The sequence below is a fragment of the Lepidochelys kempii genome, chromosome 2 (genome assembly GCF_965140265.1).
Source record: "Lepidochelys kempii isolate rLepKem1 chromosome 2, rLepKem1.hap2, whole genome shotgun sequence".
Lineage (NCBI taxonomy): Eukaryota > Metazoa > Chordata > Testudines > Cheloniidae > Lepidochelys > Lepidochelys kempii.
In genome coordinates this window covers 10,755,759-10,783,445 of record NC_133257.1, presented here as the reverse complement: position 1 = coordinate 10,783,445, position 27,687 = coordinate 10,755,759, and the positions used below count along the sequence as shown (strand labels likewise).

At 40.6% G+C, this 27,687-nt stretch overlaps 1 protein-coding gene across 3 annotated transcripts in view; it reads right to left on the bottom strand.

Moving 5' to 3' along the window:
* The window catches only part of TRAPPC9 (trafficking protein particle complex subunit 9), an 829,667-nt gene that overhangs the window by 367,676 nt on the left and 434,304 nt on the right, over positions 1-27,687 (bottom strand). For all 3 annotated transcript variants that reach the window (XM_073330054.1, XM_073330052.1, XM_073330055.1), the window contains exon 20: positions 4,242-4,395. In XM_073330054.1, coding sequence (XP_073186155.1) covers positions 4,242-4,395 — 154 coding nt within the window. The remainder of the gene's footprint in view (positions 1-4,241; positions 4,396-27,687) is intronic.

Here is a 27,687-nt window from a genome sequence, read left to right as displayed (position 1 = left end):
AAGTGGCAATTCTTCAACAAAAAAACTTCAAAAGCAGACTCCAACGAGAGACTGCTGAATTGGAATTAATTTGCAAACTGGATACAATTAACTTAGGCTTGAATAAAGACTGTGAATGGTTGGGTAATTACACAAAGTAAAACTATTTCCCCATGTTTATTGCACCCCTCCCTCCCCCCGCTTTTCCTCAGATGTTCTTGTCAACTACTGGAAATGGCCCACCTTGATTATTACTACAAAAGGTTTTTTCCCACCCCCCCGCTCTCCTGCTGGTAATAGCTCACCTTACCTGATCACTCGTTACAGTCTGTATGGTAACACCCATTGTTTCATGTTCTCTGTGTATATAAATCTCCCCACTGTATTTTCCACTGAATGCATTCGATGAAGTGAGCTGTAACTCACGAAAGCTTATGCTCAAATAAATTTGTTAGTCTCTAAGGTGCCACAAGTCCTCCTTTTCTTTTTGTGGATACAGACTAACATGGCTGCTACTCTGAAACCTTTGCTAGGTCTAGTAAGTCTTCACTCACAGGAAGGGCAACCCTTCCTGGAGTATGAGTGTGTAAAATATCCAGAAGGATGTGTGGACTCTATACAATCTTCGCCTGGACCCCTAAAGAGGTAGCCACCCTCCCCATGAGATCCTGGAAAACTTTGAAGTCTTCTCTGGGAGAGGTGTTGACTCCAGAATAATCACTTCATATGTTGAAGAAATGTGGAAAGGAATGTCTAATGACTCCTCCAATAATTCTCTGTCCTCCATTGGGTCCAGCACAGCAAACTGAGGAATAGTAGCAGGATGCTGAGAAGATAACTCCTGCAATAAAGAAGAAGGAGACTTCCTCCTAGAAAGTGAAAGAAACACAGTTCTAGACTCTCTGTGGTCTGCCCAAGACCAATAAGGCTATGGAGGGTATGGCATAGATGGAGTCCTCCATGGGGCACCCTAAGTTGGAGTCTCCCTGTAGGGAACCCAATCCTGATCTTTACATCAAGTATTGGAAAACCTGGAAGGAGAAACAGGCTCTTCCCTTTCAGAGTCTGAAGAAGAAACAAACTTCTTCAGAATAGGGAGGAGCAGTTCTCAGTGGGGTCCTAGGTGGTCTTCGCATTGGAGATCAACAAAGCTCAAGAACAGGCAATGGCTAGGGTAGTCAGAAAGGTGATGAAGTCAGTGACAACAGTGAAGACATAACCAGAGTGTGTGTTGTCAGTGCCCGTGTGTCACTGGTGCTAGTGTAACAGAGTGGGTCGACAGTGCTGGGTGTGTCAATGGAGTAAACAATGCACAGGGCTGCATCAAAGGAGAGTCAGGTGGGGAAAGACAAAAAAGATCTTTTGCCAACAAGAAGGCATGCAGAGTAGAAGCGTATTAGTGCTGAAGCACACGGAATCAGCTGAGGAGAGGAAGGAGGAGCTGGCAGAGGTGACAACACCAATCTTCATGGCCCCAACAGTGCCATCTCAGACAGGGCCACTGAGTATTTAGATTTGTGAGACTTCAAACCTATACCAAAGATTTAGAGGAAGATTTTCTTGAAGGAGACTGAGCCGTAGAGGAACATTTGGAATGCTTTGAATTTGACTGAGAAGATGAAGTGTGATGTCTGTGACCCAACTTGTGCTTTGAGTAAAAATCTGCTGGAGGGGTGCTCCATGTGAATTCAGAGTCCCGTCTATCACTATCAGTGCCTGATTCAGATGCAGGTCACATCACCTCTTTTAGAGGTGAATATTCAGACAACTGTGTCTTTGTTTTTTTTAGTTCTGGTGGGGAAGTGTAGCGGGGTGGTCACTCGCTCGTGCCCTGAAGGGCTTGAAACCAGCCCTGGAGGGGGCTGAGGCTGTGAGACGGCTGCTGCTGGGGAAAGCAGCAAGCCTTGGCTGATTGGGGAAACAGCCACAGCTGCGGCCATGCCCCATTCAGACCGCAGCTGGGCCTATAAAAAGCCAGTGAAGCCAGGAGCTGAGAGGACTCTCCCTCTAGCTCTTGAGGGAGAAGGGCTTGGCTGCCTGGGAGCCGAGAAAGGTATCTAGAGTGGAGCAGGGCTGAGGAAAGGCTAGAGGAGCTGGGGAGCTCCAGCCTGGAGAACCCCCAGGCTGCAGGTCTTGATAAAGGCCAGGACAGGTACTGGGGTTGCAGAGGCTGCAGCCCAGGATAGGCAAAGGCAGCAGGTCGAAACCCCCCTTTTGCCAATGATGAATGGCTTATATACTGCAGTCTGCCCCAGTGAGCGGGGGCTATATGGTGACCTGCAGTAGCCATATACGAGGCGAGGTGGGGATAGGGGGTTGGGGGTTCCCCTGGGAGGGGACACCCAGAGACTGTGGGGGTACTTCCAGGGGGCAGCACCCAAGGGAAAGGCGCACGGAGGTGCCAGCAACAGGCGCTCTGGAGGCTGGTGAGATAATTGCCTGGACGACCAGCAGGAGGCGACGTAGAGGTGAGTCTCACATCACTACAGGAGGGAAGTGCAAATGGGACATTAGTCCCTCACTTGTCCCTCACCTAGACAGGTCAAACAACTGCCGATCAGAAAATTATTTGATATATTTTTGCAATTAAACAAAGAATGCAGTATGCAATATGTACTTTAATACTGCTGCTCAATAACAATCAAAAAGATGAGGGCACTAGGATTATTACAGCATGTCACCCAATTCCAGTGCAAGACTCTCATCCATGTTATCAGGAAGTGTTTAAATATTTTAATAGCTGCCAGAAGGTTGAATCTATTAGCAATATGATATGGGAGATTTGGTTGAACAGAAATTTTTCATAGCAAGGATTGTTTTTGAAATGTTGTCGAATGAGCAAGACATGGAACTTCACATAAAGACTCTTGGTATCTATTTCTAGCTATGCCTCTGACTTCTTATGGCAAGTCATTTTCAATTTACTGTGGTTCAGCTTACTCATCATTAGAAATATATAATATTGCGAACCCATGTCACAGCAGTTCTGTGCATTTTCAACAATTAGTGATGACAAAGCATCTGAAATCTCTGGATGGAAGGCACTATATATGTGTAATGTATTATTATTATTGTATTATTATTATAATCATCTGTATCTCACGAAAGCTTATGCTCAAATAAATTTGTTAGTCTCTAAGGTGCCACAAGTACTCCTTTTCTTTTTGCATATTATTAGGGAACCTTAAAGGGCCAAAGCCCCAGAACAAAATAAGTCTATAATGAAACAGACCACTCCAAGAAGGGTTGGGGAGGGAGAGATGTGCAATAAAGTCAAGTGCAAAATACTTCATTTAGGAAGGAAAAATCAAATGCACAACTGCAAAATGGGGAAAACTGGTTCGGCGGTAGTATTGCTGAAAAGGATCTGTAGGTTATAGTGGAAGTGTCCAGTTCTAGGGCCACGCTTTTGGAAAGATGTGGAAAAATTTTAGAGACTCCAGAGGAGAGCCACAAAAATGATAAAAGGTTTAGAAAACCTGACTAATGAGGAAAGGTTAGAAAAACTGGGCAAATTTAACCTTGAGAAAAGACGACTGAGGGGGAGTACCTGAAATCAGCCTTCAAATATGTTAAGGGTTGTTATAAAGAGAACAGTGAATAATTGTTCGCCATGTCTACTGAAGGTAGGACAAAAAAGTAATGGGCCTAATCTGCAGTAGGGAGATTTAGGTTAGATTTTAGGAAAAAAACTGTAATTAAGTTCTGGAAAAAGGCTTCCAGGGAGCACTCCCTATCATTAGAGGATTTTAAAAGCAGGTTGGATGAACAGCTATCAGGGATGGTCTAGATTTACTTGGTCCTGCCTGAGTGCCTGGGCCTGGATTTGATGAATTCTCAAGGTCCTTTCCAGTCCTACATTTCTATTATTCTAAGCATAACTTTAAAAAATATTCTCAGCATTTTTAAGGTTAAATCATGATTTCATTACCACTTTGCAGACTTTGCTTTTGGAGAGAACTAATCTAATTTTATATAACACCAACCTTCACTGCTCTTCTGCTTTCCCCAAAAGTTGGGAAAATAGACAGGATTTGCAGCATGCCCATATGACTCAGATTAAGACAACCATTATATTAAGACCTGAACATCGTGAAAAATCTAAATAAAATGTAGTGTAATTAATTTTAAGAAGTCTATAATTATGTTAAGTTCTATTTTTTTTAGCTTTCAGTAACCTCATTAAATGGTGATATAAATTATAAAATAAAATGGGTCATAAGGCTGATATAGATATAAATCAAGCATGTATTAAAGGATATAATTTTCCAGCAAACATCTAACTTGCTGTTGATCTCCAGCCCTTTTGCCTGCTGTCTCTCTTCTTCCAGTTGCTTTGGGTTTGCAAACTGTATCCTTTCACCAGGGGAATCTGGCAAACTCTCAAAATTAAACTTGTCAACCTGGATAGCCATACTGAGATGAAAAAAAAAGGAAGAAAAGAAAAGAATGGTCAATACAGCAATTTTGTGGGAATGTCTCCCGCAGATCATTTCACAGACCTTTACCAATAACAATATTTGGACAAACGGTTACACCCCTAAAACTTAGTTCAGCAGAGATAATATTTTCTTCATTTCAGTTTTTTAACTTATTTCAGTTCAGTTCAATGACTTAATTCAAAGTTAAGAAACCAAGTTTGAGTTGAAAACCCAGGAAATCTTGTTTTCCTCTTTCAGTCTCTGAATCAAAAATGAGAGAGGATGAGATCTACTAATTCTAAAATCTTGAAATACATGGCAACCACACAAACAGTTCAATCCACTAACTATAGATAATAGTTGCTTGTTTAATAAATCAGTTAGCTTTAAATGAAACATATGTTGTGATAAATGTTTTCTTCTAGGTATTCAACATATTAAGGTTGTATTATTTAATTTAAAAAATTAAAATACTGTTTTGTGTTTTTTCACTGAATTTCCATCCAAATAGAGCTTGACACAAATCACCAGTAAAAAAAAAAATTTTAGTAAATAAGAAATGTGTTATTCATTTTCTAACATACTAAAAATGTAAAAATTAAGACCATGAATAAATGAAAGTTAAGCCATATAACTGCTTAAATAAAAATGTATAGACATAGTGTATCCTCCCGGTTAGCAAAAGGAAGCACCAAATTTAATGTAAAGGCTATATTTAGTAGCAAATCAACATGCTTTAATGGTTTTCAACCATGAGACTCAATCTTTCTTAGGAGAATAACTAAAATGTGCACATGCAAAAAAAAAAAGTTTAAAAAAATTATTTAAATCAAGGTTTCTTGTAGCTTATTTAAATCATAATTAAAATTGGTGATTTACAACACTTTGATTTAAACAAATCCAACCTGCTTAAAATATGAGTACGCTAGTAAGAAAACATTATAAATTACATTTTAGCAACTCAACCACATGTAGCATCAAAGTAAATGTAAAAGAAAACCAAAACAAGAAAAAAAAATTGTAGGAATGTAAACATTTGTCCCTGAAATTAATTTTGACACGTTTACAAATTGTGCAAAGGAAATTTCTAACTTTTGTTTCCTTCAAAAATTTTACTTATGAAACTCATAACTTAAAAAAGTGGTGGGGAACCTATGGCCACTGCTTCATTTCATCTAGCCTGTGGCAATTCTCTGCACCACGGGCCAGAAGCCCCAAGCCTCGGTGCCCCCCTGCAGGGCTGGAGCCATGAGCACTGCCTCACCCCACTGCAGGGGGAAGCTATGGTTGCCAGGCCATTAAAAGTTCAGTAGGCTCCATGCAGCTCCCAGAAGCAACCAGCATGTCCCTGCAGCCCCTAAGAGCAGGGGCAATCAGGGAAGCTCCATGCGCTGCCCCTGCCCCCAGCGCCGGCTCTGCAGCTCCCATTGGCCGTGGTTCCCGGCCAATGGGAGCTACGGGGGTGTCACCTGCAGGCATGGGCAGTACACACTGCGCAGAGCCCCCTGACCCCTCCACCTAAGGGGCCGGACATGGCGGCCGCTTCTGGGAACAGTGCGGAGCCCTGACAGGCAAGGAGCTTGCCTTAGCCCTGCTGTGCCACTGACCAGGAACCACATCAGGTAAGTGCCGCCTGGCCAGAGCCCACACCCCAAACCCCCTGCCCTAGGGCCAGAACCCCCTCCTATACCTTAACTTCCTCCCAGACCCACATCCCCACCTGCACCCCCAAACATCTGCCCCAGGTCAGAACCCCCTCCCGCATCCCAAACCCAAGCCTCCTCCCAGAGCCTGCACCCCAACCCTCTACCTCAGCCCTGATCCCCGTCCTGTACGCTAAATCCCTCCCAGAACCCAAACCACCCCCCACATCTCAACCCCCACCCCAGCCCCGAGCTTGCTCCTGCACTCCAAACCTCTTGGGCCCAGCTCAGAGCCCCCTCATGCATCCCAAACCCCTGGCACCAGCCCAAAACCATAGCCGGCATCCACAGCCCAACCGCCTGCCCCAGCCCAGAGCCCCCTCCTGCACCTTGAACCCCTCATTTCTGGCCCCACTCTGGATCCTAGGGGAAGCCCCGAGCTTCCACCCTTCCCCCCCCCCCCGGGCTGTGTGTGGCCCACAACTGATTTTTTATGTGGGTCTGTGGTCCCTGATAGAAAAAGGTTCCCCACCCCTGATGAAACTGCCACTGAACACTGACATGCCTCTGCACATAGATGAACAAATGAGGACCCCAGCACCCCAACAAGTCACTTTATAACATGAATAAGAGACTCCAGGGTGCAGACATGCTGTTTAATATAACTATGCCAAAAGTAACCTCACACACACACACACTCACAAATTTCCTAACATAAACCTACACATTTTGTAAATGCAAAACCTACACATTTACTCATACACATGAGATAACTGCAAAAGTACCCAATTTCCATGCAGCCATGCAGATTTTGTACATTAATACATTTGTAAGCAAAACTTATTAAGTCCATAGCTTCAGCATCTCTCAACGCATCTCAGGCACTACAAGTAACATTTGTAACATCTTATGGTAATAGTAAAACAAACAAATAATTAGTAAAATAATTACTTTAACAAACACATGGTGAGCCATGAAAACAAAATATTATAGTATAGTGTGTGCTAAACAATCAGATATTAAACTATAAACAAAAATTAGATAAAAAACAAGGATTTACACCTTTCTAAATGTCGTGTGAAATGGGTTTTCCTGGATCCAATAAAACGGGTTTTCTGTCAAAGCATCATGAATAAGAAGCACTTTCTGAAATGGACTGCTATGGAAAATTAATTAATAAAGAATTAAAAGACACTACTTTGGACAACAACAACAAGTCATGAAACTGGTTTTCAAAGCTTCTCTGATGCGCAGCGCTTCCTGCTGTGTTCTTCTAACCGCCCTGGTGTCTGGCTGCGCGTATTCAGCGGCCAGGCGATTTGCCTCAACCTCCCACCCCACCATAAACGTCTCCCCCTTACTCTCACAGAGATTGTGGAGCACACAGCAAGCACCAATAACAATGGGAATATTGGTTTCACTGAGGTCTGAGCAAGTCAGTAAACTGCGTCAGCGACCCTTTAAACATCCAAATGCACACTCTACCACCATTCTGCACTTACTCAGTCTATAGTTGAACAGCTCCTTACTACTGTCCAGGGTGCCTGTGCATGGCTTCATGAGCCAGGGCATTAAGGGGTAGGCTGGGACCCAAGGATAACTATAGGCATTTCAACATCCCCAATAGTTATTTTCTGGTCTGGGAAGTAAATCCCTTCCTGCAGCCATTTAAACAACCCAGAGTTCCTGAAGACACGAGCATCATGAAACTTTCCCAGCCATCCCGAGGGGAGGGATAGCTCATTGGTTCAAGCATTGGCCTGCTAAACCCAGGGTTGTGAGTTCAATCCTTGAGGGGGACATTTAGGGATCTGGGGCAAAAATTGGGGATTGGTCCTGCTTTGAGCAGGGGGTTGGACTAGATGACCTCCTGAGGTCCCTTCCAAACCTGATATTCTATGACTCTATGACTTCTATCCCACGTTGATGTTGGTGAAACGTCCCTTGTGATCCACCCGTGCTTGCAGCACCATTGAAAAGTACCCCTTGCGGTTTATGTACTTGCTTCCCTGGTGGTCCGGTCCCAAGATAGGGATATGTGTTCCGTCTATAACTCCATCACAGTTAGGGAATCCCATTGCAGCAAAGCCATCCACTATGAACTGCACATTTCCCAGAATCACTACCTTTGGTAGCAGCAGCTCAGTGATTGTGTTGGCTACTTGCATCACAGCAACCCTCACAGTAGATTTATCCACTCCAAATTGATTACCGACTGACCGGTAGCTGTCTGGCGTTGCAAGCTTCCACAGGGCTATTGCCATTCACTTGTGAACTGTGAGGGCTGCTCTCATCTGGTATTCTTGCGCTTCAGGGCAGGGGAAAGCAAGTCACAAGTTCCATGAAAGTGCCCTTACGCATGCGAAAGTTTCGCAGCCACTGGGAATCATCCCAAACCTGCAACACTATGCGGTCCCACCACTCTGTGCTTGTTTCCCGGGCCCAGAATCGGCGTTCCACAGCATGAGCCTGCCCCAGTAATACCATGATCTCCAAATTGCGGGGAAACACGGTTTTAGAGAAATCTGTGTTCATGTCTTCATCACCACGCTGCCGTTGCCGCCTCCGCCTGGTTTTTCAGGTACTGGTTCTGCATAAACTGCACGATAATGCGCAAGGTATTTACAATGGTCATAACTGCTGCGGTGAGCTGAACAGGCTCCATGCTTGCCGTGGTATGGCGTCTGCTCGGGCAATCCAGGGAAAAGGGCGCAAAATGATTGTTTGCTGTTGCTTTCACGGAGGGAGGGAGGGTTGACTGACGACATTTACCCATAACCACCCACGACAAATTTTTGGCCCCATCAAGCATTGGGAGCTCAGTCCAGAATTCCAATGGGCAGCAGGGACTGCAAGAACTATGGGATAGCTACCCACAGCGCACCGCTCGGAATGTCGACGCTTGCCACGGTACTGTGGACACACACCGCTGAATTAATGTGCTTAGTGTGGACGCATGCACTCAACTTTATACAATCTGTTCTCAAAAATCGACTTCTGTAAAATCGGAGTACTTTCATAGTGTAGACATGGCCTAAGACACATTCTATTATATCTAGGTTTTTCTCTAATTCTAGATTTGGAATCCTTACTTAATTTATCATTTCTATCTGCAGTGAGAGTCACTGCACTACTGTCCCTCTTTGTTTTCAAAATCTGTTAGCATTTTGTAAGGCGTACTAGTACCTAAGTACAAACAAGAAGAGGAAACAAATGGCTGTAGAGCAGTTATTCATTTTTTGTCAAAAGCTATTGCATGAAAGGCCCAGATTGCAAGGTTATGCTTAGGCTTGGCAGAATTCTATTTTTTTAATTGACTGATAATATTGATCTTAATTTTTAATAATTTTTTCTATTAGTATCCATATACATATTCTCAGCTGTGGAAATTATGGGGTGGGTCAGTCAATTATCTAATGACAGTAGACACACTGATTCAAAAAAATAAAGTTTTATAACAGTTAAAACAAATATTAACATTATATATCAAAATATACAAAGTAAATATCCTTAAATCAAACTCTTAAGTTCACAAGCAGCATTTTGTTTACTTTGCCAATCTTTAAATTTCAACTTTCATCAATGGAAATATGTTTTCATTGGTTTGTGTGTGTATGGCAATATTGATGTTTACCAACATTTAACAACAAAAATGTAATCCTTCCAAGCCTAGTTATGCTATACAGGAAATCATGGCCTTAACAGTAACCACAGTTCAGGGGAAATCTGAAATGTGAAGCCAACAAGACCCCCAAATCCCAGGACTTAAAAAAATGTACACCTGCTTTGAAAAAAGGAACTAGAATTTCATTTTAACCTACTTTACCTTGAATGAGCAATTCAATTTTCTGAGAGGAGAAGGTTTTAATAACTCATGAGATATTTGCATAAAGATACTGCATTATGTAAAACAATATCCACTGCCAACACTGCACATGGGAAACAGATTTTTTTTCCCCTTTTTAGTTCTCTAAGGATAACCTTGCTGGTGAGGGAGAGAAGAATGAATTGACAACAGTTTTCATGAATAATGAAACATTCATGTTTTGAAGCTACTAGTTTTAGTCATGAAATAAGTCCACATTATTTTGACAGCTGCTCAGATGATAAAGTAGTATTACAGGGATGTAAATTAGTCAAATATAAATTAAATGAATGACTAGGAAATGAAAATCAGCTCATGTGCAACACGGATATATCTGCATGGTGCTGTGCCATGGCACTTGTCAGTGTTACTTAAGGAAAATATAACAAACCTTCCAAAACTGTAGAGAGTAGTTAGTTAAACGTCAGTAAACCAACTTGCACAAAAGTGATAAGACATTTCACTTTCCGATATATGCATTGCCACTTTATTGATATATTACTGTCTGCCACAAGAACCAAATGCACAGTACAGGCAGATTTTTACTGAAAAAATAAGTATTTGAAGTAAAATGAAAATATTAGTATTGTAAGACCCAGTGTGCACTATACATTCCTATGGTATCTGTCATTTTCCATAAAAATAGTGAAAATAGAGTCAATAGAAAGTAGAAACTACCTTTCTAACTGGCACAGAAATTTTGCAATGGTTGAAAACAAAGGCAATAAAAAAAAAATGCCTGACAGAAAGTGCCTTACAGAAAAGCTGACATCCTTCTAATTAATTTTACATTTTATATAAAACTCTTTATATAAGAAAAAGACTCCCAGAAATTGGCCCCCCCTTACATTTAATCATTGATATTTAGTAAGACTACTATTCTAAATTTATGTACATCATGTTGATTTCTATTTTTTAATTATTAAAAAATCCATAGTTCATATTTTATAGGAGAGCTCAACGGTAAAACTAAATGACTGAGCCAGCCCACAGGAATGATCTCCCTCCTAGCCCACAATTGATTTCATGAAGAAAAAAGGACTGCGTTAACATCTGAACTATGCAGAGGGAAAGATAATTTTTCCATTCATCTTTGAAAGGTCAATTAAATTCACAAAACTGCACTTATAGCTTAAGTATTTATTTAAAATAATTGAAATGGAAGATAAGTTAACCCATAATGCTGAAGTCTCAAATTCACTGGCATCTACATATCTGATCCAAATCATTTCAAATAATAAAAATTCAAGCTAAGAAAGAATAGTTCCACTGTATATAATGTAATATCTAAAAATGCTGCCACATTAAGAGAGTGTTAGCTATTGAAATGCTCAACTTGACGCAGATTACATTATGGATACTGTGATTGTTGTGTCTAAAGGTTCCTCAACCCAGACACAGGAGCCCTAAATAGCAAATGAAGAGGGATAACAAATTAGCTCCAACCTCTACCTTTTTTCACTTGACCATTTAAATGTCTTATCCCTTCATAACAAAAGCCACACTGGAAAAGTGTTAGCTATTTACGGAAATATGGATTTTGCTATTTAATTTACGTATTAGGACACCAGACTCTACAGACAAACATTCTCCAGTGTGGCGAATGAGCAGCTAATAATCGAAGCTCATTCACTTAATTAGGAAATTTGGAAAAGCGTTAGCATTATATTAAGTGAAGATGCATACATATATAAATGAATATCTGATCTCTATTCAACAATGTCAAAGCCATATTTGGATTACTGACAGATCAGGATTTATTTTTCTAAAACCTAGACAATTATCTTACCCATTCGTTATATGTAGCACCTCATAACTCTCTTATTGGAATGCTAGCCATTTCATGACCATTTTCAGAAACTGCACATGTAATTTCCGATTTTTTAATTTATCTTTTTATGCTTCCAAATTGTTCTCTGTCACAACGCAGGGTATATGTACAAAACAAAGAAGTTACTTATCATACAGCAGTTGATGGTCTTTGAGATACGTTGTCTATATGTATTGTACTCCTGGCATGAATGTGCCCCCAGTGCCAGAGATCGGAATGTTTTGATCAGCAATGCCCACTGGTTCACACTTGTATCCTACCTGTCCTTGTGCCCCTTCCTCCTGAGGGCATAAAAGGGTGGAGTGGGGCAAATGAATATCAGCTCCTTCATTAAATAAACATCCAATGAGTATAGCCCTCAATATGGTATGATAGAAGGCAAACTGTGGAATGCATATAAACAACACATCTCGAAGAACACCAGTTATTGCAAGGTAAGTAACCTCTTTTTCTTCAAGTAATTATCTATGTGTATTACACTCCTGATGTGTCCCAAGCAGAGACCTCAATGGAGGTGGGATATTGGAGTCCCAAGAGAATAATGATTAAATAACTACTTTGCCAAGCTAACATCTGCTTTGGCAGCCTCCCCTATGGCATAATGCTCTGTAAGCATACGAATTGAGTGCCAATCAGCTTCTATATGTATTTCAAGAATTAGAACATTCCTAAAAGAAGTTGTCCAAGCAGCATGAGCTCTAGTAGAGTCAGCCTTGATCTGAACAGGAAGATCTTGTTTAGCAACCAGATAATATCTGATACAATCAGAGATCGATTTAGCTATTCTTAAGGAAGAAATAGTCTTCCCTTTTACCCTCTCAGTATTTTAGACTATGAGTAGTCTAGATGAGATTCTAAATAGTTTAGCTCTATGTTAATTAATGGATAAGGATCGTAATACATGTAAAGAGTGTAATTTCTTTTACATGCTATGAGCATGAGATTTTTAAATGAAAATAGCTAAATTAACAGTCTGATTATTACGAAAAACTGATACAACTTTTGGCATAAACTAGGTTGAGTCCTTAGAGATTTTCTCTCTATGAAAATCAGCATCTGGTGGGCCTGCTATCAAGGGTTGATGCTCTCCCATTCTCTGCACTGATGCAATGGCAACTAGAAATGAGGTTCTCATGGAAGGATGTTGACGTGAACATGTTGCTAATCGTTCACAGGATGGAACCATGTGACTCACTGCTACTATATACAAATACCACGAGGGATGAGGTTCTCTAAGGCTATATCTACACTATGCAGGAGTGTGATTTCCCTGCTCACGATACATACTTGTACTAGCCCTCATCAAGCTAGCATTAGTATAAATAGCAGTGTAGCCATAGCAGCATGGGTAGCAGCATTGGAAGCATGCGTTATAAATGCCGGGTACGTACCCAGGGGTTTCAGGCAGGTTTGTACTCAGCATAGGTAATCCATGACTCCACTACTGCTATCCATGCTTCCATTGCTAGACTGTTATTTATATTTGTGCTATCCTGAGTGAGTGCAAACGTGCTCATGAGCGGGGGAATCACACCCCTAGCTCACAGCACAGACATAGTTTAATTGGAGGGGACACCTGTGTTAAATCCATTGAACACCTAGCCACCATGGGGTGTGAAAATTCAGTATAATTCTCAATATGTGGATGGAAAGCAGATGTAGCAGTCAGGTGAACCATCTCAGTTAGTTCTGTGAAAGCTGTTGACTTCAGGGAGAGTACGTAATCTGAAATAAAATGACGTCTGCTCAAAATGGTGAAATATGGTGATCTTCAGCCCAGAGGAAAAATCTCTTCTATTTAGCATTATAACCAAATCTCGCTGAATCTTTTCTGAGGTCAAAATATTTTGGACGACCCTAGAGCAAGTCCTTTCCATTTCCATATGGTCACTGTAAAATGCAAGGATGATAGATAGCCTGGAGGAAGGATCCTAACTTCATCTTGAGAAATCATATTCAGAATTAGAGATAGAAATATTGGGGGTCAAATTGATAGTCTTAAGAGGTCTGGAAACCAAAATTGCCAGGGCCAAACTGAAGCAATTATCTTTGCAGCCCTGTTTCATCTTTCTTAAAATTCTTGGTATTAAGGGAATTGGTGGGTATGTATACATCAGTCCTGTAGACCATGGAAATGAGAATAAAAATCCTTTCCTGTATATTGTAGAGGAATCTAATCTATGACTCCAAGAAGCAAGAGTGATTGAATTTTTATTGTAGCATCCTCTCATGAGAGAGGTCCACAGGGATAAGGAACAGTGATAATCTAGAACTGAACAAAATACCCAGTTCAGATAAGACTGGGGACCAACCTGTCTACTAAAAGTTTGTTTCCCCACCACCACCAAAGCTAGTCGCTTTCCAAAAGGAGTAAGCAAAGTGAAAAGATCCATAAAGACTGGTTCTCAGAAGCTCTCAACAGCACCATCAAAATTTGTTTTTTGTTGGTCAGAAACAATCATGAAGAAGTGGATGCAGAAGAAGCAGATGGACATCTCTTATGAAAATGTTACTTCTTTCCTAGATGTTCTGTAGGCCTTTGGTATGAGTATGCAAAAGGCTTAGAAGGTTGCCTTGCTTGAGGTTGTTAGTATTGTCTTCTCTTTAGCTGCAGGGAACAGACTACCAATGATCTTAAAGTTTAACAAAAATCTTTTGAGATGTGCAAGGTGTCATCTGTTTTTTTGAACAAAAAAGTTTGATTCTTTCGGAGAGTAAGTCCTCTACAGCATTTTGTACCTCTCATGAAATACCAGATGATTGAAGCCAACATCTCATTGTTATGACAGTCACCACTGAACATGCCACGGTGTCTGTCCTAAATATAAAGGGAAGGCTAACCACCTTTAAATCCCTCCTGGCCAGAGGAAAAAACCTTTTCACCTGTAAAGGGTTAAGAAGCTAGGATAACCTCACTGACACCTGACCAAAATGACCAATGAGGAGACAAAATACTTTCAAAAGCTGGGAGGAGGGAGAGAAACAAGGGGTCTGTGTCTGTCTGTATGCTGCTTTTGCCGGGGACAGAACAGAAATGGAGTCTTAGAACTTAGTAAGTAATCTAGCTAGATATGCGTTAGATTACCATTTCTTTAAATGGCTGAGAAATTAAGTTGTGCTGAATAGAATGAATGTTCCTATCTGTGTGTCTTTTTTGTAACTTAAGGTTTTGCCTAGAGGGATTCTCTATGTTTTGAATCTAATTACCCTGTAAGGTATTTACCATCCTGATTTTACAGAGGTGATTCTTTTTACTTTTTCTTTAATTAAAATTCTTCTTTTAAGAATTGGATTTTACAGAGGTGATTCTTTTTACTGTTTCTTCTATTAAAATGTTTCTTTTCAAGAACTGAATGCTTTTTTCATTGTTCTAAGATTCAATGGTTTGGGTCTGTGGACACTTATGCAAATTGGTGAGGATTTTTATCAAACCTTCCCCAGGAAGTAGGGTGCAAGGGTTGGGAGGATTTGGGGGGGAAAGACGTTTCCAAACACCTTTTTCTCAATAAACCCAGACAAACGTTTGTTGGTGGCAGTGGAAGTCCAAAGGCAAAGGGTAAAATAGTTTGTACCTTGGGGAAGTATTAACCTAAGCTGGTAAAAGTAAGCTTAGGAGGTTTTCATGCAGGTCCCCACATCTGTACCCTAGAGTTCAGAGTGGGGAAGGAACTCTGACAGTGTCCGATACATATATAGTGGCTTAAAGACCTCTTCTCAGGATTAGTTGTCCTTCATTGATTAACAACTGCAGCTCCTCTCTCAACACTTGTGGGATCCTATCAAAAAAATCTGGCAACCCTTTGCCAACATTTGTAGTTATATTTTTGAAAACAAAGCTTGATCATTCAAAATTCTCATTTGTAAACTTGCAGAACAATATATTTTCTTCCAGTAAGTCTAATCTCTTTGGTCCTTTTGTTTCAGAGTATACTTATAACTGTGTTGTTTAATACATTCTTGGACACAACACCACAATGACAAGAGAAAAAGGTGTTGGCTATACACAAAAATACTCAAATCCCAAGGCCTGGACTTGTTATATTTTGTCTACTTTTATGTCACAGGGATTGCGATAGAAGTTCCCACTGCAGTTAAGGCAACTCTAGAAGGCCTTCGTTAACTGGCATTGCCACTCTGTCTGGCAATGAGGTGTGTAGAATTTCCAGTAATTTTTGTAAGATTTTTTGCTCACCACCTCTACTGGAATTTTCAGCATTTCAACCAGTCTTTTTAGAAGCTCTTAAAATGTTTTATAATCATCAGGAGGTACTGCTGCTGCTGGAGTTACAGCTTTGATAATGTTGATGTAGAAAGATCAGTGTGATGAGTTTGCTCATTCTCAGATGAGTGGAGTTGCTGCTGTGCTGGAAAGGTATGAGGTTGCTGCTCTCTCTATATCCTGGTAGACTTTAGACTGCATAGCTGACTCCAGTCTTCTCAGATATTAAGAAGCCCAATATGACCATGATTGCTCTCCATATGAAAAATGTGCTCTAGGCCAAGGTGGTGGACACCAGGATGCATGAGTCCCTCTGTGTTCTCTATGGCTACTAAAATAAGGCGGGGTCCTAGTATATGGACCTGTAGAAAAATATGCTGGAAAGTAAGATGGAGAACCCCACTACTATCCACTAAAGAGGATGAGAAAGAATATTCTTCTCAGACAGAGACAACTCGTTTTAAAGGTGTTCCAGGTAGGAGAGTGTCCCTGAGTAAGGAACTGCTCAGTAGTGATAATGGAATTCTCTGTGTCTGTTCAAGTCATGGGGAATGAGGAAAGTCAAAGATTATTAAGTCTTTCAGTGTTGTAGAAGTTGGTGCTGGCCGAGTCAATATTGAAGGCATCCAGACCAGTGTCACATTGTACAGTACCAAGGCTATCAATAATGATAAAGTCTTTTTAATGGGGTCAGAGATCTTACATTTGTACCTTGCATACCTTTTTCATCCAGTCTCTGAAGAGATTTAATTCTCTTTTTGGGGGGTGCCTAAGGAGGTGACCTCCTTTTATGCTCTTCAGGGGAATGATGATGGGACTTATCCCCACCCAATGATTTCATCACCTGAGCCTTTACCACACAGGGATGGGACCAACCTTATAGGCACCAGAACTAGAGAAGGACTTTTCTGAGACAGCTTAATCTGCAGAACACCAGTATTTGAGGCTGGTCTCATTGATCTGTCTAATATGGCAAAACCCAACCACACATGGACTAATTGCAAATCGAGCAGCACCTACATTGATTTCTAGCTAGATCCTTAAGGCAGCCTGTGGGATATTTAATTTATGTCCATCAGTGGTGATTATATCATACCACTGAAGGTTTTGGTGATCATGTGATCACTGGCCATCTAGCCACATAACTTGGTAAACACGCTTTGTATTTCATTGGTATTCCATCCTAATAATATGCCCTTAGCAAGAAAGCCAGCAAAAGCAAACCATTGCTGATTGAGGCTGTGCTGGATTAGTCTACAACTATCCTCATTTCTGATCTTGTCCTATATTAAAGGTTAAGGCTGCTCTAAAGAATGGACGCTACTAATGGTTTGACCTGTCAGCCTCAAGTCAGTAAGAAAGACTTGAGAGGCAGTTGACCACTCTATGCCCTTTTATGCCCTGTGGAGGGGTGGTGGAAAGGCAGCAAGAAAGCACAGGGTTGGGACAAACGGGCACTGCTGATCAAAATACTCCAATCTTGGGGTGCATGCACATCAGGAGTGGAATATATATAAACAATCACTCAAAAAAGAATAAGCCATTTATAAATACAAATTAATTTACTTGTTTACAGATGAAGGAGAAAAAATATCCTCTAACGTGAGCAATCCTCCTCTTATTCCATCATCAATGCCAGCACGCTCCTAATCCATCTTCATTTCCCACCCAGGCAAACAGATAGAACTTGATCTGTGCTACAAACCAAGAGTCAGGCTCACTTCCATCAGTTATGTACCACATTCCAGAGTAGAGTGAAACTTCACAGATTCATTTAATCAGAAGTACAGTTGGAAATATGGGCTTTTATTCACAACTTGCTCATATATTAACATTCATTGTATTTCTATAGCACATTTTTACCTTAGTCATTTGAGAGAAACAGTGATCTAGCAAACTGAGTATAGGGATAAGAGTCAGGCACTCATGAGTTCTGATCCTGATTCTGCCACTGACTCAGCAGGTGGCCATCAGCTATTCATTTAGGCCAAAACTTATAAGTGCCTACTAAAATCAGGTGCCTTTGTTTTTGAATGCCTTAACTTGAAACACTCGAGGTTTAATATTCACAGGTGTCAAGCACTTACATCTCTCATTTCCTTCCATGGGAGTATTGTTTTCAACACCCCTGTAAATCAGCACTCTTGCAAGTCAGTTATTACGTGTCTTAAATTGGCAGCTAGTATTAGTAAATTCTTTGAGAGTACACCCTTTAATCCGCGTCTTCTGTCTTATCACTGTAAAACAGGGAAATAGTAAAGTTAACTATCTCACATGGATGTTGTGAGGATTAATGAAACAGTGCGGCGTAGCGGTAAAGTGCTAAAGAAATGTGATCCAGCTCAGTCATGTCCCCATATTCTTCATGTAATATATTCCTCACATATGAAAGGGGGGAAAGGAATCCGCTGTCTCCACAGCACTGTCCCCACTTTCTCCAGTCTCATCAGAAGGAGTTTTACATATCCAAGAACCTGAGAAACTGCAAGGAGATGAGAGTGGGTGGGCAGGTAGGTGGAGACTGTATTAACTTTTCATGTCTCTCTACCGTAGAAATCCTTGGGGGAGGGCGCAGTGGGAAAAAGGAGGGCCTTTGATGCCAGCTGCAGTAGCTCTATCGGTGCAACTCTACCAGAACTACGCTGTGAAAGAGTAGGGGGAGGAGACCCCAAGGTGCAGGACTTGTACAGACGGGTAGGGCCTCAGCACAGATCTCCCTAGCCTCCTAGTGGTCTCCTGTGACCTACTGGTTTGATCTACAGGACCCGATTTTGCAATTACTTACTCCCACACACAGGATTTACTACTGTGAGTAGAGTCCCAAGGAAACTAAGTCTGACTACCAAAGCTTGGGCCTCAATAAATAATATGTAAAAAATTATGAGTATACCGGTTCCATTGCAAATTAGTAATCTGCCATGAATTATTGAAATATAAGTCACCACAGTCTACTACTAAGAAATAGTCACACATTTTTATATTGACATACACATACAGAGGTTCGCATTCTCATGCAAACTTTTGCATGAGACACAAAATCTTGTTTTCCCCAAAACAGTGTACACAGACAGCATTATTTATGACTGGACTCACAATATCACCAATTCAAAAATGCGTTTTTAAAAACCGATATAATTAAGATACACTTCAGCAGAGCAAAATCTACAGTAAACCATTGGAGCAACTTGAAAGTCCACATTGCCTTAAATTTCCCTAATAATCTGTAATAACTTAAATTTCTGCTGATGAACATTTATTTTATAGCCTCTAAGTATGTTCTCTATAGAAGATAGTGTTTAATAAAATAAGGTGCTACTTTATTTTTAATATCACTCAGCCTATGGCAGCCCTTATTCCTGATTCAGCAGTATGCAGAGTTAAGATTACATTCATTTTGTCGTTGATTAATTATATATTGATTTACTTTTAAATATTTTCCCCAGTATACTGCTGTGTTATACTAGTTCCTTAATTTGTCTTTTTACTATACTTCTGACATCTACACAGATATGGAAGCTGGGCACAACCCCAGACTTCCCAAGAATTTGTGCCAAATATCTATTTCTTTTGAAGCCAACAGAAAACTGCTTTAATTTCCCACTTAACATTTAGCATGTCTAAATATTTTGCCAGTTGTCATCCTTTTAAGCGATCCAGTATCCATTCCCACATATTGGCTCTCTCAAGGAAAAGAGCAATGGAAACTGAAGACCCATCAGCCTCAGACTTTATTATGCCTGTAAATTAGAAATTCAACCATTCTTATGAAAAATAATATTGAATTTTAAGGGTTATATTCAATAATTTACTTCAGTGAACTAACATAGTGAAAGCAACAGACTATAGTAGGTGTTTGGCATTGTTCTCCCTTGTTTTTATTTATCTGTCTACCTACCTTTCTGAGCATTTATACCAGGATCATCACAGCAGCATCTAAAACAAATTTCAAATCAATTTTGCTGTAGTCCTGTTTAAAACAAAAAATAAAAATGTGATTGTTTTTTATTTGCTCTCCCATAGTTCAAAAATGGCTGAAGGACTTCAGCTCAAACTCACCAAAAAATTCACTGTTACCAAAAAAAAACAACCTGGATCATTTCAACCCAAAAAGTGGTTGTTAAAAAGATACCAGTGAGTGAAAATGGGATTTCTGCTCCCACTGTTGAAACAATTTCCCTTCTTATTTTTGTTAGCCTTAACTCAGATATAAATGCTTCCTCAGTGAAGACTATTATCTTTGCTAAATTTGAGGCGAAGAAATTAAAAATAATAACGTTGTAAGCAGTTCAACAATTACTCCTTGGGATGAGCAGTATGTACCAGCTTTCTGGCACAGCTCAATGAAGCACTGCTCTCATGCCTCTCAACCTGCCAAGCCTCAGAAGTCGGAAACATAAGAACAGCCATACAGGGTCAGATCAAAGATCCATCTGGCCCAGTATCTTGTCTTCTGACAGTGGCCAACGCCAGGTGCCCCGGAGGGAAAGAACAGAACAGGTAATCAAGTGATCCATTCCCTGTAGCTCATTCCCAGCTTCTGGCAAACAGGCTAGGGACACCATTCCTGCCCATCCTAGCTAATAGTCATTGATGGACCTATCTTCCAGGAACTCATCTAGTTCTTTTTTGAACCCTGTTATAGTCTTGGCCTTCACAACATCCTCTGACAAGGAGTTCCACAGGTTGGACTGTGCATTGTGTGAAAAAATATTTCCTTTTGTTTGTTTTAAACCTTCTGCCTATTAATTTCATTTGGTGACCCCCATATGTCTTGTGTTATGAGAAGGAGTGAATAACACTTCCTTATTTACTTTCTCCATACCAGTCATGATTTTATAGACCTCAATTGAATCCCCTCTTAGTCGTCTTTTTTCCAAGATGAAAAGTCCTAGTCTTATTAATCTCTCCTGGGATGCTCCATACCCCTAATCATTTTTGTTGCCCTTTTCTGAAACTTTTCCAATTCCAATATATCTTTTTTGAGATGGGTCGACCGTATATGCATGCAGTATTGAAGATGTGGGCATACCATGCATTTATATAGAGGCAATATGAAATTTTCTGTCTTATTATCTATCCCTTTCTTAATGATTCCCAACATTCTGTTCACTTTTTTGACTGTCCCTGCACATTGAGTGAATGTTTTCAGAGAACTTAATTTACCAAACAATGAACTTCTCAGAGGTGGTTAAGTCTCAAGGGTGTAAATTCTGTTAAAGCTCTCCACAGAAAGGCGTATGAAAGACACTGCAATGGACATAGCCAGTTTATCAGTTATGTTTGGTCATTTATGTTAAGTTTAATTTTTTTTTCCTTTCTTAGTAATAAAATAGTCATGGTTAATAAATGTGATATTTTGTTTGGCTTTGATCATTATATCCCCTAAGGTATATATGAGAACCCCTGTGACTAAAATAGTGATAGTCACACCCCTGAATTCACAGTAAGAGAAACAACTAGTAAGAGCTGACCTAGCATTTCTTGTTTCTCTAAACTAAATATTTTTAGTAATTTTGAAAACAAAATTAATTGGTGTCCAACAGTTTAAAATTACCCCTGTCAACTCCACAATAGCTAATTTGTTTCTGTTATTTTCCAGTGTGTAAATCCCCAGACCACACCTCAAACAATTTCTACAGGATTCAACCTAAGCATATGAATTACTTCCTTGAATTACTTCCATATTCCTTCCAATTCCCATACGTCATCCGTGTGCTGTGAAGATCTTCCCTTTTTTTCCAGCAGGGAGCTTTGGTGAACAAGGATGCAATGTCACAGTAAATTGTGAAATGCTTACACTCAGACTCAAAAGCTCAACAGTTATTGTGATCCAAAAAAGAAAAGCATTCTCCCTCACAGCACAGGACAAGACACCAGAAATATGGTTTAACTAGGCCACAGTTCATCCCTCCTTTGTAATCCATTCCACCTGATGGAGAGCTACCATCAGTCTTCCCCATTAACCTGGTCCAGTACAATTACTGAGACACCAACAACCTCTCCTTGTCCAAAAGTTAATGGGGTGGGGAAGGAGGATTGTCTCCTCGCTGCACCAGGCATTAGGAACCCCAACCCCAGGAGATGTTTCTTTTGGAAATTCTTATCCTTATCCACTTCCAATTCCTCTTTATCACGGAACCAGACCCCTACAGAGCCCCCTGTACTGGGTACTTGCCAAGTTGCAACAAAATGAATTTTACAACTCACCCTCCCAACTGGATCCCTGGGCTGCTGGAAGTCGAGATAACCTTCACTGCCCAGGCCAAAGTGGCATTTAGGGAAAGACTCCTTTCCAGCCCCAAAATGATGAATAGTATGATGACTAGAGGAAGGCCCAAAACAAGGACCCTATTCTAATCCCAAGGTGGGAGTGGAGTGAGCTTTCCTTCCCAAGGCAGAATGACACCTCAGGACTGGGGGGGAAAGGCTTATACTCTTGTACCCTTTTGTCCAGCAAATCAGAATAAACCACATAGGCCCTCCCCCTCTAAGCCACAAGGAGTCTAGTTGCCTAAAAGGGGGGCAGGTATATTCTTCAAAGGGTTTTCTCTCTCCTGTTGGTCCAGACAAAGATACATCCACCTACCCATCTCTGAGGCTAATGGGGGTAGGAGGAGGGAATTTCTACTGGCAGAAACTTCTCTTGGAAAAATGGGCAAATTCAGGAGCTGTGCAGCAGGTGCAACATGTTACAGAACTGCAGTTACAGGCTTCAGTATTTAAATTGAAAAATGTGCATTTGAAACTTAATTTTGGGAGACTTTCAATCTCTTTCCCCAGGAAATACATCTCATTGTGTATGCAGTGAAAGCTGTGACAGGGTCGGGCCAGATGGCTACAGGAGAGTAATAGAAGGCAGATATATATTAGCCCCAGGTTAAGTAGGTCCCTTTTCCCTGGGTAAGGTAACAGGGAAGGTTCCAGAACAATCAGGAACCTTCTGGAGACAATTAAGACAGACAGGCTGATTAGAACACCTGCAGCCAATCAAGAAGCTGCTAGAATCAATTAAGGCAGGCTAATCAGGGCACCTGGGTTTAAAAAGGAGCTCACTTCAGTTTGTGGTGTGCATGTAAGGAGCTGGGAGCAAGAGGCGCTAGGAGCTGAGAGTGAGAACACATACTGTTGGAGGACTGAGGAGTACAAGAATTATCAGACACCAGGAGGAAAGTCCTATGGTGAGGATAAAGAAGGTGTTGGGAGGAGGCCATGGGGAAGTAGCCCAGGGAGTTGTAGCTGTCGCACAGCTGTTCCAGGAGGCACTCTAGACAGCTGCATTCCACAGGGCCCTGGGCTGGAACCCGGAGTAGAGGGCGGGCCCGGGTTCCCCCCAAACCTCCCAACTCCTGGTCAGACACAGGAGGAGTTGACCTGGACAGTGGGTTCATGAAAACAGCCAAACTGAGGGCTGCGGTGAAGCTCCAAGGCGAGCAAATCCTCCAATAAGCGCAAGACCCACCAAGGTAGAGGAGGAACTTTGTCACAAAGCACATATGAATGGTCTATGTTTGATGCCACGTTGCAAGTAATGAGAAAATATTCTTGGGGCTCTAAGGGCTTGATGTGTTTACAAATATGATTTATATCAATATTTAGGAACACTATATTCATGAGTCCATACCCACTCAAAATTAATAATTACACCAATATTTTTTCCTTGTCCTACTAGAGCTATTTTACCATATGTACCCTGTTTTTGCTTGTAGGAGTAGTATTGAAAATGAAGTGAATTATCTTTGTGAGTGCCAAACTCAGTTCTTTTGTGGAGGAACCATAAGGCTTTAATCTGTGTCTCATTTAATCTCAGGCAAAATGAGACTATACAATCTTTTTAAGAGAAAGGGCTGCAGTGGGAGCAGAACTCCAGAGACTGAATCTGTGCTGTGACTCTGTCTTTCTCTGTGCCATTAAACAATTCACAATCTCTCTGCTTCTATTTGTAAAATGGGGCTAACACTGCCTACCTTAAAGCCCTATAAGGCACCCATATACAAAGTGAGGGACACCAAATCATTCCAACAACATACTTATGTCTCTCACAAGAGCATTGTGAAGTTTGCTCAGTCAATATCTGTTAAGAGCTTGGAAAATAGAGAAGTGTGATGTAAGTGCTACATATTGGTATCAAACATCCACAGGACCAAAGATGTACCTGATTTGTTGGATGTTTGTTTTACATCTACAATGCAAAGAATGTCACACACACACACACACAAAGATAAATAAAATGTGTAAGGACACGGAGGTAACAACTCTACAAAAAGTTCATATAGTCTGGCCCAAATCATCTAACTTATTAGGTAATATTGTCGGTCTATTGATATATAGTTGGATTTATGTATTAGATACTAAACAAACAGGAATACTGCAACGCAAACATTTTAGTATTACTTACTTAATTTCTTGAGTATGACAAAATATAAGCAGTATTAAAACCAAAGCATTCTTTCCTTGCACTCCAGAGACTGGTGCCTACAACTGAAAAAGTATCTCAGCCATGAAATGATATTATATGTCAAATACAAAATGTTCCAAAAGCATAATAAATAATAAGATCATGTCTCATCCAGTTTCTTTGACTTTGTTTTATCTGATACTTACCACTTCTTAATTTTGGTGTTTCCTACTCCTGCTCTGATTTATTACCATTTCAAACCTTAAAATACAAAATTCTCACTCTAAGTAATGTAACAAAATCAAAAATGTCCAAAACCAAAAACATATATGGCCTGCTTTCTTTCTCAAAGACTTATCAACAAATAATTTCCCTTTCCACTGCTTACAGTTCTCTCACCATTTCCCAGTCTTTCACCACATGGTCTTTTGTCATTTGTTTTCTTTTCAGTCTAATTTATATTCTTATCTTTCCAGAGTAATGCATAAAGAGAGAGAAAGCACCAAGCAGTAAATCAAGGAGAAAGTAGTGGAGAGGCTTTTATTCCCATTTAACATGAGTTAGTTTACCTAGGGGATACACAAATTGGAAATTGCTAAATCATCATCTACTAGGCAGAAACAATGTAGGCGAGCCCAATTAAAGAAAGTTGTGTTATGCATGTAATTAAATGAAATTTTTTGAGGAGACAGAATTAGAGTCATTGTGAAAAAGGCCAAAATGAATTTTCAAAGGCATGACAGGTTATATATGTTCCAAAATCAAGGGACTGGCGGTTTCAGTGCAACCAAAAAGTATATTTTCTCTCACTGCAAACCAAAAGGATGAATTGAATATACATTACCAGATGTCATGACACTGGCTTTTAAACAGCACCTCTCAGTTTATGAAAGGAAAATTATTAAAATGCAAAGCCATTAAGGAGTAGCTATGTTCGTATGAAACCATGACAGGTATAGCCAGACCCCTATAAAAAAGGTATGCATGTCAGTGTCCTCAATGGCAGACACTTTGGTGAAGTGTTTGCAGGATCAGGCCTATACATTCAGACCTAACAGCAGAAATAGGGGTGTGTTTACATCAATAAATAAATCATTTCCCAATTCCCACCACCACCCAAACACAATTGGGAATAGTCATAATTAGCTTGTTGGAGCTTGACACACTTTTAATTTCTGTAGTCCGTCAAGCTTAATTTAACAATAACCACCTTGCTAACCACTCATCTCTTCCCATTTGCAACACCTGGACCTTCCTCCTTAAGTACATCAGACAATCTCATTCTCTTCCTTCACATCATGGGATAGAAAGGAAGGTTTCTTTTTTTCTTTTTTAAATGTACCAATAACTGTTTAAAGGATAGGAAACAAGGGGTAATAATAAGTGGCCACAATATTCACAATGGAGAAAGGTAAATAGAGGGGTCCCCCAAGGACCTATACTGGGACCTGTGCTGTTCAACATCTCAGATCTAGAAAATGGGCTGAATAGTGAGGTGGCAAAATTTGCACATGGTACAAAATTATTCAAGATACTTAAATCCACAGCTGACTGTGAAGAGGTACAAAAGGATCTCACAAAACTGGGTGACTAGGTGTCATAAATATAAAGGGAAGGGTAAACACCTTTAAAATCCCTCCTGGCCAGAGGAAAAACCCTTTCACCTGTAAAGGGTTAAGAAGCTAGGATAACCTCGCTGGCACCTGACCAAAATGACCAATGAGGAGACAAGATACTTTCAAAAGCTGGGAGGAGGGAGAAACAAAGCCTCTGTCTCTGTCATGTTTTTGCCAGGGACAGAACAGGAATGGAGTCTTAGAACTTAGTAAGTAATCTAGCTTGATATGCATTAGATTCTGATTTCTTTAAATGGCTGAGAAAATAAGCTGTGCTGAATGGAATGGATATTCCTGTTTTTGTGTCTTTTTGTAACTTAAGGTTTTGCCTGGGGGGATTCTCTGTTTTGAATCTAACTACCCTGTAAGGTATTTACCATCCTGATTTTACAGAGATGATTCTTTTTACTTTTTCTTTAATTAAAATTCTTCTTTTAAGAACCTGATTGCTTTTTCATTGTTCTTAAGATCCAAGGGTTTGGGTCTGTGGTCACCTATGCAAATTGATGAGGATTTTTATCAAACCTTCCCCAGAAAAGGGGGTGAAAGATTTGGGAGGATTTTGGGGGGAAAGACGTTTCCAAACGGACTCGTTCCCAGTAACCGGTGTTAGATGTTTGGTGGTGGCAGCGAAAGTCCAAGGGCAAAAGGTAAGATAGTTTGTACCTTGGGCAAGTTTTAACCTAAGCTGGTAAAGGTAAGCTTAGGAGGTTTTCATGCAGGTCCCCACATCTGTACCCTAGAGTTCAGAGTGGGAAAGGAACCTTGACACTAGGCGACAAAACTGCAGATGAAATTCAACATTAATAAGTGCAAAGTAATGCACATTGGAAAACATAATCCCAAATATGCATACAAGATGATAGGATGTAAATTAGCTGTTACCACTGAAAAAAGATTTTTGAATAATTGTGGATAGTTCCCTGAAAACATCCACTATGAAGACGCAGAGGAAAAAAAGCTAACAACATTAAGAACTATTTGGAAAGGGATCGATAAAAAAGAAAATATCATAATGCCACTATATAAATCCACGGTATGCCCACACCATGAATACCGCATGCAGTTCTGGTCACCTCATCTCAAAAAAGATATATCAGAATTGGAAAAGGTGCAGAGAAGGGTAACAAAAATTATTAGATATAGGGAACAGTTTCCATATGAGGAGAGATTAAAAAGACTGGTTTCAGAGTAACAGCCGTGTTAGTCTGTCTTTGCAAAAAGAAAAGGAGTACTTGTGGCACCTTAGAGACTAACCAATTTATTTGAGCATGAGCTTTCGTGAGCTACAGCTCACTTCATCGGATGCACACCGTGGAAACTGCAGTAGACATTATATACACACAGAGACCATGAAACAATACCCCCTCCCACCCCACTGTCCTGCTGGTAATAGCTCATCTAAAGTGATCATCAAGTTGGGCCATTTCCAGCACAAATCCAGGTTTTCTCACCCTCCGCCCCCCTCTTCCCCACAAACTCACTCTCCTGCTGGTAATAGCCCATCCAAAGTGACCACTCTCTTCACAATGGGTATGATAATCAAGGTGGGTCATTTCCAGCACAAATCCAGGTTCTCTCACTCCCTCACCCCCCTCCAAAAACCACACACACAAACTCACTCTCCTGCCAGCAGGACAGTGGGGTGGGAGGGGGTATTGTTTCATGGTCTCTGTGTGTATATAATGTCTACTGCAGTTTCCACCGTATGCATCCGA